The sequence below is a fragment of the Venturia canescens genome, chromosome 8 (assembly GCF_019457755.1).
Source record: "Venturia canescens isolate UGA chromosome 8, ASM1945775v1, whole genome shotgun sequence".
NCBI classification, from domain to species: domain Eukaryota; kingdom Metazoa; phylum Arthropoda; class Insecta; order Hymenoptera; family Ichneumonidae; genus Venturia; species Venturia canescens.
In genome coordinates, this window is record NC_057428.1 from 20,616,513 (window position 1) to 20,637,948 (window position 21,436).

At 43.9% G+C, this 21,436-nt stretch overlaps 1 protein-coding gene across 6 annotated transcripts in view; it reads left to right on the plus strand.

Moving 5' to 3' along the window:
• LOC122414553 (Down syndrome cell adhesion molecule-like protein Dscam2) overlaps nt 1-21,144 on the plus strand; it is a 115,027-nt gene extending 93,883 nt beyond the window's left edge. For 2 of the 6 annotated variants that reach the window (XM_043425927.1, XM_043425928.1), the window contains exons 8-26: nt 2,538-2,682; nt 3,691-3,953; nt 4,951-5,112; nt 10,931-11,257; nt 12,430-12,735; nt 13,003-13,308; nt 13,402-13,566; nt 14,030-14,169; nt 14,298-14,461; nt 14,567-14,781; nt 15,769-16,362; nt 16,578-16,850; nt 16,980-17,434; nt 17,536-17,809; nt 17,911-18,069; nt 18,188-18,342; nt 19,362-19,581; nt 19,937-20,027; nt 20,175-21,144. In XM_043425927.1, the coding sequence (XP_043281862.1) occupies nt 2,538-2,682; nt 3,691-3,953; nt 4,951-5,112; nt 10,931-11,257; nt 12,430-12,735; nt 13,003-13,308; nt 13,402-13,566; nt 14,030-14,169; nt 14,298-14,461; nt 14,567-14,781; nt 15,769-16,362; nt 16,578-16,850; nt 16,980-17,434; nt 17,536-17,809; nt 17,911-18,069; nt 18,188-18,342; nt 19,362-19,581; nt 19,937-20,027; nt 20,175-20,442 (4,682 nt within the window). In that variant the 3' untranslated portion in view covers nt 20,443-21,144. Of the gene's footprint in view, nt 1-2,537; nt 2,683-3,690; nt 3,954-4,950; nt 5,113-6,754; nt 7,043-10,930; nt 11,258-12,429; nt 12,736-13,002; nt 13,309-13,401; nt 13,567-14,029; nt 14,170-14,297; nt 14,462-14,566; nt 14,782-15,768; nt 16,363-16,577; nt 16,851-16,979; nt 17,435-17,535; nt 17,810-17,910; nt 18,070-18,187; nt 18,343-19,361; nt 19,582-19,936; nt 20,028-20,174 lie in introns of all 6 variants that reach the window. The other 4 variants (XM_043425930.1, XM_043425931.1, XM_043425929.1 and 1 more) reach the window with 4 other exon arrangements.
• The last annotated feature ends 292 nt before the right edge of the window (nt 21,145-21,436 follow it).

Consider the following 21,436-nt stretch of genomic DNA (forward strand, 5'->3'; position numbering starts at 1 on the left):
CTCTCTCTTTCCCTCGTTCCTCATTCCTCGCTCCCTGACCCTACTAAACCCAACGGCTTGTCATGTAAATGTTGCGTGAATAATACTCACCCCCTTAACTTGTCCCAGCAAGCCCCAACCCTCTCTATGCCTCTGGTAAATATAACCCAAATCGGAACCCAAATTTACGCGCCGATAAACTCATTTATCAGCCTCCCGATTCTCCAACGCCCTCCCCAGACTTCGACATTGTTTTTTTTTTTTTTCTTTCAACTCCGTCAGGACGCTCAAGATTACAGTAGTTTTCTCGTTTTCAGTTGTCATTGGGGAGACTCTGGAATCCTCATTCGCGGAGGACTCTCGTCGGGGAATCATCCGCTCGGGAAAAACGTCAGTCCGGAGCCTTTTTTCTGTGGTTACATTCCATTCGGAGATCTCATTAACGAATTTTCGTATAAATGTCAAGTCCGAAAGAAAGGACTCGCGTCAGAAATGCCTGACGGACAGCCGAAGCTCCGGTTTTCGTCGGTGCTGAACGTTTCGCTACAACTTCTGCATGGCTGATTAAACTTTCATCGAGCAATTATCCCTTCGAGGCAGCATCGTGAGCAAATAGCGAGTAATTATTAATGCAAATAGGGGCAGAGGCAAGGAGGTTTGCGATGTGTTTACGAATTCACGAGTTGATATTATACCGAGTTGAAGGAGAGTTAGGAGACGGGGCAGGGCTCGAATTTGGGTGCAAGAGTTCGCGCGCGAACGGGTTTTAAGTTACAGACGCGGATGCGGGGCTAAACGTCGGAGGAAGATTCCGAGGGGAAGCGGACTCGGAGCCTCTTCCAGTCTCGTCTTTTTCCCTCTCCCTTCCTTCCCCCGGCCCACCTCCTTCGAGCGTCCTCGTTTGCCTCGGTAATGCAGATTACTGTGCTCCGGAACCAATTTGGCGGCTGAGCTAGCACCAACTTTTACTACTAGTTTCTCCGGCGGCGAAGAACGCCCGAGCACAGCGGACGTCGTCTTCGGAGCGGGATATTCAAATTTTTATGAGCCTTCGAACGAGCGAGCAGCAAACAAGACAAACTGACCGATCTCATCGAGAGTTTGGAACTCGATCGAAAGGGAGCTGCGAATGGGCGACTTTGGAGTGGAAAACGACTGGGAATCGATCGGGAGCTAAGGAACAACGGGACGAGAAAGTTGGAAAAATTTTAAATTGGAATTTGATATTAAATTCGATATTAAATTCCGCCAAAAGGAGTTTTTCCCTTGGAAGAGTCGAAACCTTCTTTTTTCGCCTCCAGTAATAATCAGACGCGCAGCAAATATCGTCACATCCCAGCGATAAGTCAGGCCTTGATGAAATAAAGTTGTCCCTCTCCCCGAGCACTTTGTGCCGGATCGCGTATCTTCAAAGCGAACCGCAACCGCCCCATCATCCCCCTCCCGTCCGGGAGGCTCCTCGCACTCGGGCGTACAAAGTCTACGACGAGGATGACGACGCGGGGGGACACAGCGGAGTTTCCAACTTGGGGTGAAAAAAGCGACGGAGAAATAACTCGGAAAAAGAAAGTGAAGGACGGAGGCAGACTTTGAACCGCACCTGAACCACTTTAGAAAAATTTACCACCTTCGCCCGGGCGCCACTTTTCTTCCCCCTTTTGCATCTCGGCGCAATGAAATTCGTTGCTGAGGAAACTTTGACCGGATAAATTCGAAAAGTCGTCAACTCCGGAGGAATATGTCTCCGGAGAAAATTCTCCTTTAGGAAATTCGTTGATTGTTTATTGTCTGAATGAATTCCGGAAATATTTCGGCCTCGGAAAATTTATGGAAAAACTGTTTTCAGCTCACTTTTCACTCTCCCGCATCTCAACGTCGGAAGCCTCCGAATTTTCGACTACGAAATCGCGTCAAGAGAAGTCATTTTTCGAGAAGAGCCTCGAAATTTTCAGCGTATTAGTACGTACGTAAAAAGACGTTGTCAGCGAAAGCCTTCTCAACAAATTGAACGCCCCGAGGACGAGGGCCGTAGCTAGAGCTTCGGGGACTTGGAAGCGAGACGCTGCCCTCCCCCTTGTCCTACTTGGAGTATATTGCGTTAACGTCCATTAACGTCCGGAGTATCATTAATTACATCCCAGTGTCCTCCTTCATTATCGTGCTATCCGGCGAGTCCAGGCACTCTCTTTCTCCCCCCCCCCCTGCCCCGCGGGTGCGCTCTCGCTCTCGGGGATTACGTGCACACTCTGGTACGCGCTCTTCCGCTCGTCTTACGACTCGGCGTTGGCCTGCTTCAGCCATAAATCAAACGAGATCCAAAACATCGGGGAGCGACGTTAAGATACGAGAGCGAATGATCCTCGTTACATTTTCATTGACGTCGAGGCTTCGAGGCAGTAAAACAATTTCCGCTCGTTCCGCATACAAACGTTTTTTCTTCCGTACGATGATGAACATCATCGATGGAAAATCCTCGGCTAACTCCCCCCAATTCACCAATTTCCGCTCGCCATTGTTCCACCCAAAATTAACGAAAATTTCATTACGTTTGTTGTCAGATGCGGCGCCCCAACTTGTATATAAATTTATCGAGCAAACAATTCAGCCTGGTCCATCGGTGTCTCTCAAGTGCATAGCCACAGGAAATCCCACGCCACATTTCACCTGGACCCTCGATGGGTTTCCACTTCCGCAGAACGACAGGTAAACACCCATCGAGAGCTTCAATTTCATTAATTCATGCAAATATTTTATTTCGGTATACTCCGATCAAAATCTCTCTTCGTACGCCGAGAGACTTTTGTAGCAAAAATTACTATGTTTTTATACGAACGTCGGACCACATCGATATTATAATTATAATCGCTACGGAGTGTGTCAAATAATGCAAAAGTTTGGGCAACCATTATCACAGTTCATAGTAAATAACGCGCTGTACTATATCGAAAATCAACACCGAGCGAATTTTTATCAAAAACATAGTAAACAATGGAATGATTCGATGAAAATTTAGGAGATAACATAGCAGTCGTTTCTCTGTGCTATACGAAAAATTGCATAGTTTCGTATTTTCCCTTTTACCGCAGTGAATTTTGCTCAATAACATAGCAAAATTCATGCGCCCACCAATTATACGAGGCGTTGCGAGTATAAACTTGAAAATTAACCAGTGACACATAGTAAAATTTCGAGCAATTTGTCCAGTCCAATTCACTAATTTTTAACATTTCGTCAAAGACACGAGTGACATTCCGATACATCGTTCGATGTAAGAATATCGCGGAGCCAAATTTTGCCTGTCGTACATAGTAAAATTTGAGAGAACTGATTTCGGCATTAAAATTACTATGCACTTTGGTGAAATGTAATAGAATGGCGATATAGAACAGCGCTGCCATAAAACATGGCAAATTTTTTTATAAAATTCATCCGAAATATTGGTATAAAAGTCTCTCCGTGTATCGTTGTTGCATTCACTGTTTTTTCACCGTTTCCATTCTTTCGCCGACCATTACGGGGCTATTTTTTGAAATAAAAAAAAAAAAATACTCTTTTTATGGGAAAACAGTGAAAATTTTCAAATTCAGACATTTTTTTACACATCAGTATGTTTTGCAGAAAATTTCAAACGATTTTGTTTCCCTCTTTCGTTACACTTCGTTTTCCCCAATTTTCAGTCAAACTTGAATTCGCCTTGTTTAATAATTACAGATTTATGATCGGTCAGTACGTGACGGTGCACGGTGACGTAATATCGCACGTTAATATAAGCGCAGTGAGGGTTGAGGAAGGTGGTGAATACCGTTGCTCAGCGGTTAATAGGGTTGCCAAAGTCCATCACTCTGCGCGTCTCAACATTTATGGTCTTCCTCACGTCCGCCCGATGGGCAAATACGCCGCTGTCGCTGGTGAAACAACCGTCATCAAGTGTCCCGTCGCTGGTTTCCCAATTGCCAGCATAACCTGGGAAAAAGGTCGGTTTCATCGAGCATTAATGAATCAATTGTTACTGTACGGGGACAGACAACGAGTTCTGGTCGAGAAAGAATCGTCCCTTGGAATTCTTCAGTGTTTTATTGAGTTTTCAATTATCTTTTATTCCATCAAAATCTCGAGGAGGAAAGGAAGAGAAAAAACAAATGTTTGCTGGCAAAAGAAAAGACTCTTTGATCTAATTATTTTTGCCTTGTTTTGTATAATGGCTTTTTACGAGTTTGAAATATACTATCTCATCTTCTCTCGCTCTTTCTCTCACGAGCTTATAAGTGAGGGAGAGAAAAGTTTTTCGTAAACGTACTTTATCGCTGGCAAACTGGTGGCTCGCTCGCTCTCCAAAGTTCATTCGGTCTCTCGCTCTCCCGCTTGGCCTATATGTACGTATACGAGTCTTCGTAATGATGAACTCAAGTTTCCAACGATAGTTTCCGAACTGCACGAAGCTGGAAAGGAAGAGAAAGAGAGAGAGGGGCGGGGGGGGGGGGCGTGAAGAAGAGGGAAACTGGTACATTCTCCTCCAGTGCTTTTTTCTTTCTCGAAACTTTGCCAAACCCTTTTTCCACATCGCACAATCCTTCGTAAAGGCAGTACGTGCCCTCTGTAACTAAATGTAGAAGGCACGAGTCCGATGTCCCGTGTAAAACACTCTGCTAAAAGTTATGTTCTTCTCGTTGTCATTGGGAGAGAAAAGTTGGAAAGAAAGAGAGAAAAATGAAGGGGGGAAAAAGGGCACGAGGACGCAAACCAGGGAGCGAAAATGCTTTTCCAAGTTTCTGTCCTGACATGGATCCATTTTCTGACCACTTTCTGTGGGGGTTTTGTAAAATTTTTGCTCCCACGTCGCCTTTTTTATTGACGGGAAGAACGAATCATTCGTTGACTGCGTGAAAATCGAAGCACGAGTTTCTCCCAAAAATGAATAAAAACAGCATTTTAATAAACTTTTTTGAATTTATTCTCGCCGAACGTTTTCAGACGAACAACCACTGCCAACAAACCGCCGCCAGGAAGTTTCGCCGAACGGAACCCTGGTAATTCGACACGTGGACAGCAAAACCGACCCGGGGGCTTACACGTGCACAGCAAAAAACAAGCAGGGTCGACTGGACTCGCAGACCGTTCACATCGAAGTAAAAGGTAAGAAAGTGGGCGTGCAGGAGACATTTTAATCCGGGGGAATTATCGAAATTCAATAATGACGATATTGAGGAACGAGAAGAATGCACACGTAGGAAAAATGGTGAATTATCAATGGACCACTCGGAGCAATTCCTTTGGAGAGAGGACGGAGCCAAATGAAGGTTTCGATCGGGAGGAGAAAAAGCGGAATTCCTGGAAAGAATTTATTAAGGCTTCTTGCGAAGGACTCGCGAGTCTTCATCATTTGACTGACGTTGTGGCAAAAGCTGTAAAAGGAGAGCTCAGGAAAGCGTTAAGGGGAGGGAGTGATTTCTCGGCGTATGACTTCCTTACGTGGCAAAGAGCGAAGCCCTTTTACAACTTTTTCACTATTCCCCAAGTCTGACGCGCTCTCGCGGCCGATATCGAATCTCTTTTATTCCTCGAGAATTAATTAAAGAGCGCATTCGTCGACGAGGAGTCTCGGCGGAGGAGCTTCGTCGTGGAAAAGAAGGTGGAAGGATGAATTCTCGATTGAAAAAGGGTAGTTTAAACGAACGATCTCCACCGCTCGATTTTTAATTCATTTACTTTTTTTCCTCCGCCGAGGACTCCACTATTTCCAGTCGAAAACTTTGATCATTGACACTCTGGGAATATCGAAGCGTCCTTGAGGCGTGTTTGTCTGATAAGCGTTGCAACGCGGTCGAAAGGAGCAGCAAAAAGTGCATTTAAATCATTTTTTTCTCCTCGATCTTGCTCTAGCTGCCTCGCTCATCCGAGCCAGGTGGGCTCCCGTTTTTCCACCAACAAACTTGTCAAGAGTTCCTGAGCAATGAGGAGAAAAATATAGCCGGAGAGATGGAGTGCCGAGGAGCAAAAAACCCCCGCACCAGCGTGCACGAGCCTCCAGAACGAGAGAGATTTCCGGGCTGCAAAAAAAGTCATAAAAATACAGAGAGACCCAACGCACTCTGTCAAATAACTTCGTGTATCAACTTTTTAATTTTCCAGGTGGCTCTCGCCCGAGCACCCAGCGCGCCGGAGAGCAGTTGCACAACCGGAGATAAAAAAAAGCATCAACAACAAAAGCGGACTCGCCAACTCGAGATTTATGTCCATGTTTACACAAAATCGCTTTTCTTCTCTCTCTCTCTCTCTCTCTCTATTTTTCATTTTTTAACATTCTTCGCTCACAAATGCCCAGCATTTTATTGTCCTTCCAGCATCGTCTAACAACTTTTGTGTGCGTTTTTTTATCTCTCCAATCATCGAGCTCGTTCAATCACTGATGAAAAAAAAAAAGTTCATTTTTGATTTGCATACTTTTAATGAGGATCCAATTATTAATCAGAGGGACGATGAGCTCGAATATTTTTACGATTCAATAAACGCCTTTCCAGCCATTGAATAGCTGCAGGAATGTTGGCGCGATTGAATTTCATCTCGAATCAACCAACCACTCGACGTTTCTTGTTTCGATGCAAATTACCATAATTTACGATGCTTTTATTTTCAGCGTTTGTAAAACGTCGCTGAAAACGGCGACTCAAATTTTTATCTGAATTTTAATGTTGTGTTACGATGCTTTAAAATGTTTTTTTTTGCAAACGTTGGAGAAGTGTGATTTTTCAGGAATTTTAGTGTGTAAATTTTGCAGTCCCTCCCAGAATCGATCCGTTTAGATTCCCCGCGAACGTACAGGCCGAAACTCGAGTACACGTGACGTGTGTCGTGAGCGAGGGTGATGCGCCGATCAAGATAACGTGGCTCAAGGACGATATACCCCTTAAGGAGGTTCCCGGGGAGATAACGACGCATCAGAGCGACGAGTACGATCTCGCTCTCAAAATTCAAAGCGCATCGACGATGCACAACGGAAATTACACGTGTGTAGCGAGCAACGACGCGGCTAAGGTCGCTTACACAGCTCCGTTGATAGTTCATGGTACGAGGACGAAAAGCGAACTTCCCTCAAGTTAAAACAGACCTAAAAACTCTCGGAGAGTCATTTTTCGTAAACCCTGGTGCAGAAGAGCGGTTTTTTTCATTATTTTACTTTTTTGCATCAACGTTTACGTCGAAATGATGAATCTGAGCCCCAAACCGTCATCTTTCATCCCACTACAGAAACACACACGAGAAAACTTTCCTTTCACAACACTCGCTCCGAAAAAACCATTCCCAAGTGCCTCGTTCAATTTAGTCTCGACGAAGGATACAAATTTCGATAGAAACGTCAAAAATCTTGGACCTTGCGCTCCCTCCGGCCGAAAAAAACCGAGCATTTTTGTCTTCCGATAAAAGTACTATTTCGAGAAACATAATTTCCGAGTCTTTTGGCAATAACAGAGACAAAAATTCGAACGCGTAACTCCACCCAGATTCGCGAGAATCCTCAGTTTTTTATCCCCCCCGCTCGCTAAAAAGTCGCGACGTTATTGTTTCGAGGTTAGAAGCGAGTGAAAAAAGTGCATCCAACTCGACACACGCGGGCATTGTTTTGAGCGGAGGACAAACATGGCGGAGGATACACACGTGAAAAAGTGACTCGATGTGTTTGAGAGTCCCGCGCAGCCCTCGGGGCCGAATTCCCGGATCTCCCATTTATTTTCTCGCGTTAATCCACTGGCGAGACGACGACGACGACGACGACGACGACGACGCGGACGTCGGAGAATCTCTGATTTTCCATTTGGCTTTACTCCTTTCTCAAATAAAAGGAAAAAGGGGCGAAAGAGGGAGAGAATTTTTTCTCTATTTGCTCGAAAAGCAGCCCAATATGGAAAAAAATCTACGAACCCTTAGCGCGCGCATCGCGCCCCCCCAGCCCCGGAAAAATCAGCGCCGAACAACGAAACTTTCACCCCTTTTTCACCCTCCGCACATCCACGTGTAGCATCCAGGCCAAATGCACAATGGATACGAAAATCTCTACCCCGAGGCTCATTTCACTTGTCACGCTCCTTTTCCACCCTTTTTTATCCCCCCGCTCGAAGAAAAAACATATTTACACAGGAATATCCACAAGTTTTTGTGTATCCCCGTGTCTCGACGTTGCCTGTTCACGGGTCTTTGAACATCGCGAACCCCGGCGAAGCCTCCGCTCCCGTCGCCGCACCGCCAGAACCAACCGTTCGGCACGAGCATCCCTCTTTCCTCTTTCCCTCTTGCCTCTTCCTCTTCTCAATTATTCGCTCACCCACACACAAAACCGAGCGGAACACGAGACCGAAGCCACAACAGGAGATTTCGAGCTTCTACCCCGATCCGCACTCCTCCGGAGCGAGGCCCTTGCCTGAGTTTCGACGAAACATCCGCAGGGAAGACCGCGGAGCAAAGCGTGGTGTTTGAAAAATTCGGAAATTTTCCTCCAAGCTTTCCTTCGATAAATTCAATTGAATTAGCTGGAATTATTCAAATGTAAGGAATCAAGTTTTCAATGAAATTCAATAAATTTCATTAACTTTGAATAAATTGGCAGTTGTTAAGTCTACAAATCATTGAATTTGAATTCCAACGAATAAGAAAAATTTCACAAATCCTCAAAGATGCTCCGTTTTGCCTGAAAAATATTTGGTTTTCTATGAAAATGAAAAGAAGTGACAAATTTTGGTGTTTCAGCGTGAGTTTTTGAAGCTTTTAAAAATGACGATGCTCCCCCAAGTGGCCCATTTTGGCCCGGTCGCCCCTGCGCATTAATGCGTTACTTGAGCGAGCGTGGCTGTGAGAGAAACCGAAGAGATTGGAGGCTGTAACGCAGGCAACTGTTGCTGCGGGGATTATCAAAAACTCTTGTTCGCGGGTATCGAATTAAGGGCGGAATTGATATCGCGCCCAATTTGTAAATTTCATTCGGTTTCGAATGGGGGAGCTTTGACCTGAATTCCGTGATTCCGGGAAAGCCAGTACATTTCGGTCCGGTGGGTTGTTCGGAGTTTTCCGACGATCTCGAAATTCCATGAAAATGAATGGATCGTTGCTCGATCCACCTGCTTCGATCAGTTTCGACAAAACTCGGGCTAATATCGTTAAGAAAGTCGGAAGAATCGGTAAATGGGTGAAAATATGTTGAAGCGCGTTTGGGGCGTTGAATTTATTCGCGGAGGATGAAGAGGGTCGACATTTATTGGACACGAAGGAGTTGAGCGAGAGAGGAGAAAGTTTGATGGTGTTTCAATGTTTGTGAGGCAGCCGAGATAGTTTGCGATAACCCCTCGGGCCACGGGAACTTCGTTGCGCGGAATATATACTCGGCTTTTTCACGCGAATAAGAATATCGCGAGGAAGAAACAAGGGGAGATGAGCGGGGTGAAAAATGGAGCGGTTTTTTCACGGTTATTCGCGCGCTCTCGCTCCGTTTCAATCGCACCGCGGAGCAACTCGATCGAATTACTTGGCGAGTGATGCTGGAATAATATTTTTCAAACTTGTATATACAGAGATTGAGACGAGATCATTTTCTCCCCCCATCCTCGTTCATGGACCTCGAGAAACTTTCTCGACTGCTCTTCGAACAGTGACGAAGCGCGAGGAGAAAGAGTAGCGAGAGGATCGATTAATCGAACCTGTGGAAAAGCAGTTCAGTGCCCGAGGTCGCGCGGCGAGCGATTCTCGAGCTTCCTACTCTCCTCCATCCATCCACTCATATCTGTGTGTATATAAAGCTTCGCAGAGAACGAACTACCGTCGGCAGACTTCTGCTACTTCGCACCGTATGGACCAACTCCGTAGCCCGAGGACTTGGCTCGCCATCCTTTTATCGCCGGCGAATTTCATCGATCGAAAATTGACTTATTAGCCCCCTCGAATGATCCCGTCCCGAGACCTCTTATTTCTGCTGTTAAATAACAACTCAATCCCTCCGACTACGCGACTGTTTGCTCGAAATTTGACAGAGGATTTGTTAACTTGCTCTCGGTGTTTGTGATGAATATTCTATCCAAATGTTCAATCGATCGTTTACAGAGTTTTTGTGTTGTTGAGTATGAAAAAAAGCTTCTACGATGTCAAGAAGCCTGACGTGAAAAGCAGCGTGCGACGAATGCCACGATTGGAGCAACGATTCCAATAAATTTAATCATTTTTCAGGGTCATTTATCCACTAGTCGATTATTCAAGAACGAAAACCGTTGGCTTTACCTCCTTAAGGTGGATCATGCTCGAACGATAGTAAAATTAAAGATACAACGACTTTAAATTAATGTCAAAGTTATCAATTCCATTCGTCAAATTTCATTCGTCCCCGGCTAAAATATCTACAGTTTCTTCTGTAAAAAATCGCTTTGGAAAGCTCAAAGGCCCGAGCCAGGAAGAAACGAAATGCCGAAATAAGCAAATGTGAGCTTACACGAGTGCTCGTTACCAATTTTGTCCAATCTTTAACATAAAATATCTTTATTACTGACAAGACAATAGTTTCGAATTTTTTCCCAAACTTTCATTACGTTTTTCATAAACTCCCTAAGAAGCGTTCGTATGGAAAGATAAACGATTTTTCGCCCATATCCCTGTGTATTTTTCTTCGTATTTAAGCACATTTGTCTCAATAATCAATGAGACGAAGTCTTTAAAATTGGACGTGCGCGTCAGTCGCCTAGCTTTTTAAACTCTGTGTAAATTTCGAGACGTTCTTAATAAAATCGTTTCGTGCATGAACAACCTTAACGAAGAACCTTTGAATCTCGAGGGGAAATGTCAAACAATCGATAATCGTATCAATGTGTAAAAAGAAGTGATTTTTTGAAAAATTTCATATGAGAAAAGGTTTGGTGTGCAAATGAACTAAAAAGGGGCGTATTTGGGGCTGTTTTTTTTTTATTCGTATGGATTTCAGTACCGCCCAAGATAGCTCCGTTTAGCTTTAACAAGGATTTATCGGAAGGCGTGCGTGCCCAAGTGACGTGTGTCATCGAACAGGGCGATCCGCCGTTCAAGATCGTCTGGTTGAAGGACGGTGTACCGATATCGAATAATCCGATATCAACGATGAATTACGATTATTCGGGGCTCGGCCTCGGCGGCTTGCGAGTCACGAGCTTCGACGCCCATTCTAGTACCATCGGTATCGAGAACGTGACCGCGGCCCACACCGGAAATTATACTTGCGTCTCGAGTAACGCGGTTTCCGAGGTTTCTTGGACCGCTGAATTGGTCGTTCGTGGTAAATAACATTCGAGATAAGTCAATGCGACTCTCGGGGCCAAACGCAATTACGAAAAGTAGACACGCCAGACCAAAAGTCACTGTTTTTCGCACCTCAGTGTTTCGTCGGCACTTGAAACTTTTGTTGAACGAATTGAGCGATCGAATGAGCAGCAATCGAGAATAATTATAGCAGCAAATAACGAAGCGCAGTTTGAGGCGAAACAGCACCGAGCACTTGCCCAGAGCACTGAAGCGCACCCTTTTTTCTCCAGCAGCAACACCAGCAGCAGCATTTAAACCGCAGCATCAAAAAAGCAAACTCAACAAAGCAGCTCGTTCAATGTCAATGAATTCATATTAATATACGAACGTCATTTCCATCGACGTTTCTGTCTTTCTATGGATTGCATTTTCAAGCACCACCACGCCAAAAAAAGCACCCCGCGCAATTGTAACGGCACAAACTCCTGACTCGATATCCAGAGATCGAAAAATTTCATCGTCGTTTTAAAGTCAATTCCGAAATCGACACTTCTTGCTGGGCTCTTGATGGGAAATAGCTCAATCTCTTTTTTTTTTCTGCAACGGATGCCTTTCGCTCTGGATATCGATCAGACTTTCGCACACGCACAAGCACTCACACTTCTCACTCTCTTTCATTCTTATTCGCCGTTTATTTTGATCACTCTTTCAAATCCATCTCACTCGTTTCTTCTATTTTCTTCATCGTAAAACGCACTACTCTGTATTTCCTCGATCGCACCCTCGTCGTTTTCGCCACTTTTTATCTGTTCCGCACTCCACCACTCTCAATATATAAGTTACGACGTTAAGCGTGAGCTCAGCGTTTATTTTTAAGTTTTCGTTGAAATTCAATTAACCGTAGAACTTTGGCGCTAGGCCAATTATTTTCGTGAAAATTTGTCGTTCTTTTGGCCTCAGTACTTGCCTTCTGCGCAAAGTTTTAGTTATTCGAGACGTTTTAATTGACACGAAAAAAAACGGAAACGAGAATTTTCGATTAAAAGAACTCTCTCGTTGATTATTTTGGAATTTTTCGACGCTCTTGTACCACGAAAAGCAGCAAAATTACCATTTTCTATTCGCAAGTTCTCGTTTCTCGGTTTTTTCTTTAAAATCCTCGATCGACTCTGACCAGTGAAAAAATGTTGCCCCGCCTCGATTCAGTTCCACCCCGTTGGGTGATGGAGCCCCAAGACGTCCACGCGCCCGAGGGCATGTCGAAATTGGTGCTCCACTGCCACGCCGACGGTTTCCCACCGCCCGCCGTTACCTGGAGACGAGGAACCGGTACCCGGCCGGGAAACTACCGGGACATTGCGAGCCACGAACACGCTCAGGAGTTGCGCATTCATTCGAACGGCTCCCTCGTCTTCGGGAGAGTCCAAGAGGACCACGAGGGTTATTATTTGTGCGAAGCGGTCAACGGCATCGGCGCTGGCCTCAGTAAAGTCGTCTACTTGACCGTAAATGGTGAGAAACGTTTTTTTTTTTTTTTTTTTTTTCATAATTATCGTCATTTTTCGATCGTCTGTGAGGAAAAAATCTCTAAATTTTCCTGCACAACAGATTTTTATGAATGTTTACAAAATTGATTAATAAAAAACGAAATTCCTCGTTTTCTGCACGAGTTTTTATGGAAGAATTTAATTTTTAAGGAAATAATAGATTTTTCGAAAAATTTTGTCAATTTTTGTCGAAAATTTAACCGAGTCCGTGCACCTTTGCGGTAACATTCAGCACCTGCTCACATCGACGGAAAACATCGAAATCAAACGGCCCGATTAGGCTCTAAGGCGTCGCTGAGGTGCGAAGCGAAAGGCGATCATCCGTTGAACATCGTCTGGCGACGAGCCGGTTCTTCCCTCGGTCTCGAACCAGCAGTCTCCGATTATCGTTACATCGTTAAGGAAATGAACACGACTGACGGTGCCGTAAGCACCCTCGAACTACTGAGCACAACGAGGGAAGATAGCGGACGTTATTTTTGCATGGCGTCCAATTCCTACGGAAGGGACGAAGTTACAATGCATTTGTATATACAAGGTACGAAAATTCCGTCAAAAATTGAATCGTTTTTTCAATAAAACACATCCATCTTTCAAATATTTATGTTTCTTTTGTTTTTATAAATTTCAGAACCACCAGATTTTCCGCGTAACATTCACGTTATCGCGAAAGGCAGTCGGTACATAATTCTGGGTTGGACGACGAGTCAAGACGGCAATAGCCCTATAACCCAATACATCATCGAGTATAAGACTGATCCAGGTGAGAGTCTGCAACTTTGGATGATAACACCACGTATGTCATCATAATTAATAACAAAACTCGTTGTATCTTTAGTATTATGTTAATGGAACACGAAACTATTCCTGTGGCCGGCTGGATCTGCTTAAATTTCCATGTCAAATGACATTTCGAACAGAGCCAAATTCAACGGAGAATCCGGTCAAAAGATAAATCCGAATAGAAGCTGGAACGAAAGTTTAAATAAAGTGTAAATTCGAAGGAATTTCGAAGCCAAAATGTCTCGCCACGGAAACGTTCGAAATGCCTGAGAATATATTGAAAATTTAAACTCTCTGGGAACTTCGATCTCCCAAGACAGCCGAAATTCAGTTGGACAGGAAAGTGTCGTCAGAAACCAAAAAAATAATGGCATTTTGAGAAAAGCTTCACAGCAGAGGGATCAAATAATTTGCTATTTTCGTTATTGCTGTCCCTTTTCGTCGTTAATCAAAGATTGTTTGACATCGTTCTACAGAAGTTTGGCACGATCACACATTTCACACGACAGTACCAGGCTCCCAGGTGAACGGGACTGTGACCGGTTTGCGTCCAGCGATGAGCTACCAGTTTCGAATATTCGCTGAGAACGAATTGGGCCGAAGTCAAGCGAGCGATGTAGGTATAGAAAAATGCTGGAGATTGAGAAATCGAAGATTTCCAATGGAACAAGGAAGAAACGTTTGGCTCTTATGAATTTCGTTACAATTTCATTTTTCTATGATTTTCGTGTCGAATCTCCGCAGATACTCGACGTGACGACCGACGGCGAGAAGCCTGGTGGTCCGCCGAGAAACGTCAAAGTCGATTCCGTCAGCTCGACCGAGTTGAAAGTCATTTGGGATCCTCCCGACCACGATTTATGGAACGGCGAGATTCTGGGCTATCACGTTGGCTACAAGGAGTACAGGTTCGTACGAAAGCCACTGGAACGATCATTTTTGATCTTCGAATGGATTTTTCCGTTGGCAAGAAGTTTGAAAAATGATATTTTATTAGAAAAAAATACTTTCAGAATGTCGGCCGAACAATATTCGTATCAAACCGTGGAGAGCAGAATTTCGACGGCGAGCGTCGAGCTGGGACTGGCGAGAACAGCCATTTCCGGTCGTCAGTGTCAATTGAACAATCTGAAGAAATTCACCCGTTACAGTATCGTGGTTCAAGCCTACAATGCACTCGGCGAAGGCCCTTTGACGTCGGAAGTCGTCGCGACGACTCTGGAGGATGGTAATTGATTTTCACAAGCCTTCCATTCGTTAGAAAAAGAGTTTGACTTTTTATTTGACGAAGGGTTAATATAACGTCGTGAAAAAGACTCGAGAGAGGCATCAAGAGGATGCAGAAGATGAATTTTATGGCAAGAGTTGAATTTTTCATGGTGAAATAATTTGATAACTTTCACAACGAAAGTTTGTTCTCATTTTGATTGTTCGAATCGAGAAAAACCTTTGTGATGATAATAAAGAGGATTTTCAAGTGGAATCGAGGCATTAAACCGAATGAAAAGAAGGAACTGATAGACCGACGAATATTAGAGCAGTCCCCGGTCTTTTCTCAATTTCATACGGTCCCTGGAAACGCGGAGAAGTTTTATAACGCCGAGAGAATGTGTGAGATGCTATCACCTCGCACTCTCGGGGCGAGCGAGCACTATCTGAATCTGGATTTATTCGTTTCAGCGAACGATTCTAGTGCTGAGTCGGTCTGGATAAAAAGAAATCCTATGGAATGACGGCAGGCTTCTTTTTTCATTTTATTCTTCTTTTGCCGTTTTTTTTTTTACTTTTATAGAGTATGTGAGAACCAGGTGAAATAGGAGGTAGAAAAGTGATCGTAAAGTCTCTTCGTGCATGGAATTTGCACTATACAAATTTTAAACCGCCCCCGTAATCTCATTTTTTATTTTTTTTCTTCCTCATCCAATTTTATTTTTTACTATACTTTTATTCGTGCTTTTTTACGACCAATTAGACTTCAATGTTCAGCCATTTCTCTAAGGACGCGGAATAAGATTATCGTCGAATGACAAAATGAGTAAAAAAAACTGGTGGATAAAAAAAAAACTCGACAGTTATCATTAGAAAACCGCTAAATTGAATGAAACGAAAATGAAAAATTGTCGCGACTGATACAAATATTTGGCAGACGGTTGTGCGGGTTAAAAAGATGGCAAAAAATTGTGGTTCTTCCACTGAAAGAATTTTCTATTTGCAGTGCCAAGCAGCCCACCCCAAGAAATTCGGTGCACAGCCCTGACGTCACAGTCGTTGCAAGTTTCGTGGAATCCCCCACCGGACAAGAGTTTGAACGGGATTTTGAAGGGTTACAAGGTGACCTGGGAGAGCATGGATTCGATGACGGAAATGGCCAAATCGGAGCCGAAAACAACAACGTCGTTGACGGTGGTGATCAGCAGCCTGGAAAAGCACACGAATTACTCGATCCAAGCGTTGGCGTATACGCGAGCTGGGAATGGCGTCACGTCACCGCCTTTGTACTGCGTGACCAAGGAGGACATACCAGAAGTCCCAGCCGGTATAAAGGCGGTCGCGAGTTCAGCAAACTCCATCATCATTTCTTGGCTCCCGCCCGTTCGTGCCAACGGCGATATCATTTCGTATTACGTCTACGTCAGAAACAACGGTGGCAAAATGAAGTCGAATCCGAAAACTCTTCAACCCCATCAGACGAACTGGCAAGCTGAAAATCTCCAGGAAGGCCATCAGTACGAATTCGAAGTCGCCGCTGTCACGATGATCGGCGAGGGGCCCAGAACTTCGTCGGTCGCTGCGTCACCATCGAGCAATGGTAAAAAAATTCTTTTTATTCTCTTCTTTTTTTTTTCTTGTTTTGATAAATTTCATGAGTTTATTTCGTTTTCCAATTCAATGTTGGTGCAATTGTACTGTCAACGAAGCAACGTGTTTCAACCTATTATTTTTCATGAATTTACTTGAAGACCGTGCTATTTTCACGTCTTTTCGAAAAGCTGAAGTGATCCACTTGCTCTTTTTGTGCTGCAGTGAGAGCTGCAATTTATTCATTCGGTACAACGCCTGTCGTGCCGTGGAAACAAGACGTGGCACTTCCGTGTCGAAGCGTCGGAATACCAACGCCCTCGGTGACCTGGAAACAGGGCGGTCATATCATAAAACCACCCAGCAAAGGAACTTCGGTTCACAGCGACGGTTCTCTCCACATCACTAATCTTCACCGTGGCGATAGTGGAAATTATACTTGTCACGTCGAAAATCGGCACGGCGCCGATCAAATAACCCATCGACTCACTGTCCAAGGTGAGAAAAAAGGAAAACATAAACAAAATTCACTGTTTTATGTCCACCCTCGAAAGTCTCATTATTTTTTTAGTTGCTCGATCAATCATTAGAATTAATTCAGCAATTTTTTTCCTTGCTTTCTTTTAGTTCCACCAGCGAAGCCTCTTTTGCACGCGACAAGCGCGACGAGTAATTCGATAAGCGTGCAATGGAAGAACGCGGACGACGGTGGTGCCTCGATCCGCGGTTACATACTTCATTACAAGAGAAAATTTGGCGAATGGGAGGAAGTTAAGTTGTCGCAAAAAATCAACAGTTTTCTACTATCGAAATTGTGGTGCGGAACCGACTACCAAATCTACTTGACCGCTTATAATCGAATCGGCATGGGACAACCGAGCGAGACGATAAACGCTACGACCGATGGTTCCAAACCCGAAAACTCGCCGACCAACGGCGACCGTTTTATCACCGTGAACGTTTCCTGGATCGTTATACATTTGAACGCCTGGAACGACGGCGGTTGTCCGATCACGTACTTCGAGCTCGAGTACAAACGCAACAGGGAAGACTTCTGGACTCTCGTTTCTAATAATATTGAGGTGACTTTAAAAAACGTGAAAAACCATTGAAATATTCACGAATCCACGAACTTTGACGAAAGAAAAGCTCATTCGATTTCGTTCTTTTGACGCGCTTTCAGCCCCAAAGATCGTACACTCTCAGCGAACTTCAACCAGGCACGACTTACGAGATTCGTGTCCGCGCCCACAACAACGCAGGCTCATCGAGCGCCGAGTACAAAATAACGACGCTGCAACCTCACAGCACCTCAACCGTGCCAGCGATCGAGATCGATCATTACGTTCCTCAGCAAACGCCAGTCTATTCGGATCTCAAATTAATCGTTCCTCTGATCCTCAGCTCCTTCGCTATTATCGCTGCCGCCGGGGCTGTTTTTTACTGCTTCAGAAAACGTCAGTTCGCATTGAAATATCGGTCGATTAATTCTCTAACGAATCACCATGAGAAAAGCTTCCAATTTCATTATCGTTTCTTTTTATCTTCCCTCAAAAAGGTCCTTTATTGGGAGACATTGCGAGTCTTCACGATGCTCAAACCGCCGCAGCCCTGGACAATAAACAAAACATGGAACAACGAGAGCAATACTACGCGACGGTGCTCAAACCTTTGCGCTCCCCCATCCACGAAATGGGCACGCTCGAAAGAATACCCGGTAAGAATTCCAATGGAAAAAAGTCCGGTAAAAAATAACACGAAAATATTGATCGCTGCGAATGGGGAGAAAATTTGTAGAAAATGAAAAAAAAAATTTACAGTAACATTCGTTACAGAATACTCCGAGGACATTTATCCATACGCGACCTTCCAACTGAAGGAAAGTGTGCCAGCGGGTGGTGACAGTCGCTGCGAGTCGGCGGCTCCTTTGCAGACATTCGTTTATCACGATCCGCGTCAGTCGAGTGCGGATACGCTGCAGCTCCGCGAGGTACCTATAAAACAATAACAAACGACTCTCAGAAGATAATTTTGTTTGCGGGAGTTTGGCAGTACCATAAAAATAGTTGCTTCGAAATCGCCGAGAGAAAATATTCGGTCTGAGAGGCAAAAGTGGAATAATTTTCCACGAGTGAATGAGCGAGCATGGGATTCGATTGTTTTCCTAATAACGAGTGTGAATCATGCTTGAGCAAGAGGCGTAGAAAAAAAGTGAACGAAAAATCCATCGAAAAATTAGCGACAAAATCCATCAGTCATCACGTAGCACGAGTGCATCAAAGTAGATTTTATTTTGGCGAACGCTCTTCATTATTTTCCTCATTTGTTCTCTCTCTACTTTTCCTTTCATTCACTCTTTATTATTTATATTTTTTTTTTTTATCACTCACGCGTGAAGTAGCGAAGGGACACAAAAGCCAGAACTCATCATTCTTTGAAACCGACTGCTGGTCCCCCCTCGCTTCGTTTCGCAGGCCAATCGCAAATAAAACCCATTTAGCTGAACATCACAGAACGAGTTACGACACGAGAACCAAAACATAACAAATTAGTGTTTAAAACTAGCGATTAAAATCGACTTTTTTTCATGTTCCCAACAAAATTCCAACTTGCAACGTCACAATCTTGAATAGAGTGAAAAATAAATTAAAAAAAAAAAAAAAAAAAAAAAAATATTGCAACCAATGGAATAGAGAAATGAGCGAAAAATATTAGAAAATTATTAGAGCAGCTGAAAAAGTTTCACTCGAAAGTTCTTCTACCGAAAAGTTCAAATGAAAATTCAATTGAAAAATCATCTGTGACAAATGTTAAAAACGAGTTCTACAAAACGACTTTTTCCATTTCAAAAACGTTCTAATCTCAAGCTCATGTTCCCCCTTTCAACGCAACGTTCGAAACTCATCTTAGCAGTAAAAGAAAAAATGAAAAAAAAAAAAAAAAAAACACACCAAATTTTGGGACACTTAGAGAAAGAAAAAAAAAGAAATAAATTCCGTCTGATTGCAGTCGGATTGCAACCGGTACACTAAGGTTCGCGGAGGCCGTTCGTACTCTGCGCCGTTGCATAAAACGCACAAGCTCGCACAGGGCAAGTCCGAGTCGGAAGAGTACGACACCCTGGGCTCGGACAGCGACACGGAAGTCGGGACCAGCAGCCGTACCGAGTCTTCCAATCACCTCGTCGATTCGCACCACTCGGCCTTCGCAGCCGATCCCCGTGTCCACAGTACGCCACCCAATTTTTTACGATTCCTCCCCCCTTTGTTTGCCTTAAATTTACTTTGATTTTTGCACATTTGTGTATTTTTATCTATTTTTTTTTTTTCAATTTTATCTTCTCTCAAAAATGCACGACCAAATTCACTCAATTCTGCGCTTCAATCGATGGATACATTTACTTATTATCGATCGCTGAGATTTACGGTAGTACGCGATTCAGGGTTTTGGTGGATTTTCCCTCGAATGATTCAGTAGTACGACGTTTTAGGTAGACTCAATAATAGGATTCAGTACTCTCGACACTTCGATTCTCCTCATTTTTAGCTCTTTTACATGCAGCTGCTCTCTCACTTTTGTTTCAGACTTCCTGTACCATGGACCAGAATCTAGCACGTCTACAGAACCCTCACCGATTTTTGAGAGAAAATCGTTTCCTGGACGGGGACGACCCAAGTGAGAAAATCAATAGATTTTTTAAACTCTGCCTTTGGTCTCAATCCTTTCGAGGATTCAAATTCTATAACAATGAAGAAAACAAGAATAAAAAATACGAGTGAATATTGGCCCGGTGAAAAATAAGAGTTTCGTTTTTTTTTTAAGGATGTTACAGTTGGCGCGTCATACCGAGGAGGCCCGTTCAAATTTCGGGACAATCCCCAGGCCTGGCAATTCCAAGCACCAGTCGAGCTGTGTCGGCAGGGAGCAGGAGCGTGGTGATGGATCGGGAAACCTGTTCATCCCCAAGTTGGACCCACCCACGGGGTTCACCGACTCGCATGAGTTAAGCGAGGCCGAGTGCGATTTAGATCGTGGTCGTCCACGCGGCGGTAGCCAGCGACATATTCGTGACTTCGTTATTGCGGTGTAAATAAATGTCAAAACGTTTAAACTCATCCCTTCTCGCCTGTCTTCCTTCTCGAAATGCCAATTCCGATTTTCGACACTTTCCATTTCACTATTTTTCATTAATCCTTCCAAAACAAACGGCCACTTATAAAAGTTTTACCGAAGAACATGAAGATTCAATTTCACGTGGACGAGTTCGAATAAATCGAAAAAAATCAAATGAAACAAACGAACGAGACAACGATCGACAAACGCGCCGGTAAACATAACCTCGAAGTGTAACGAGCGAGCACAGCCACCGTTCGATCAAACCAATCCTTTGTTTCGAGTCTCAACGTACGAAAATAACGAACACGCGATACCATTATTACATCTGAAACATGAAAACTAACGAAAAGCCAACAATCCCAGAACACGAACACACGGTCTCTCTATCTCTCATCTCTATCTCCTGTTGATATATCGTATATACTTTATGATAATAAATGATTTACCGAGTGGCAAAATGAATGCGACGAAAGGTTGAAATTAAAAAGAGAAATGAAAAACAAAAAATATATAAAATGAAGAAGAAATTGAACAAAAACAAAGAACATAAAAGGGAAATCAGGTTATAAGGAAAACAAGGAATACACGGATTCGACACTTTTGTGTTTTAGTCGACTATGTAGATTATTTGTATTCTATTTACTTTGTAAAATATACAATATTGATTCCGATATAAGTATGTTCGTTCTTTCTTCCAATTCTAACGCGCAAACCCAGAAAGTACATGCTCAAGAAAAATTCGCGGCCGGCTCTTGCAGTTTCAGTATGAACGTGCTTGATACGAAGCGATCATCGAATTTGGCGGGTTGAAACGGAACATTCCACCAGATGGCGGGTAGATCGACGTTGATGCGCGCGCACGCATGGATTCGCGCGAGGGTGCGATTTTGCGCGGGGGATGATAATGATGATAATGCATCGGAAAACGAATTAGCGCATGCGTGAGCCGCGCTTTCTCTATCCCCTTC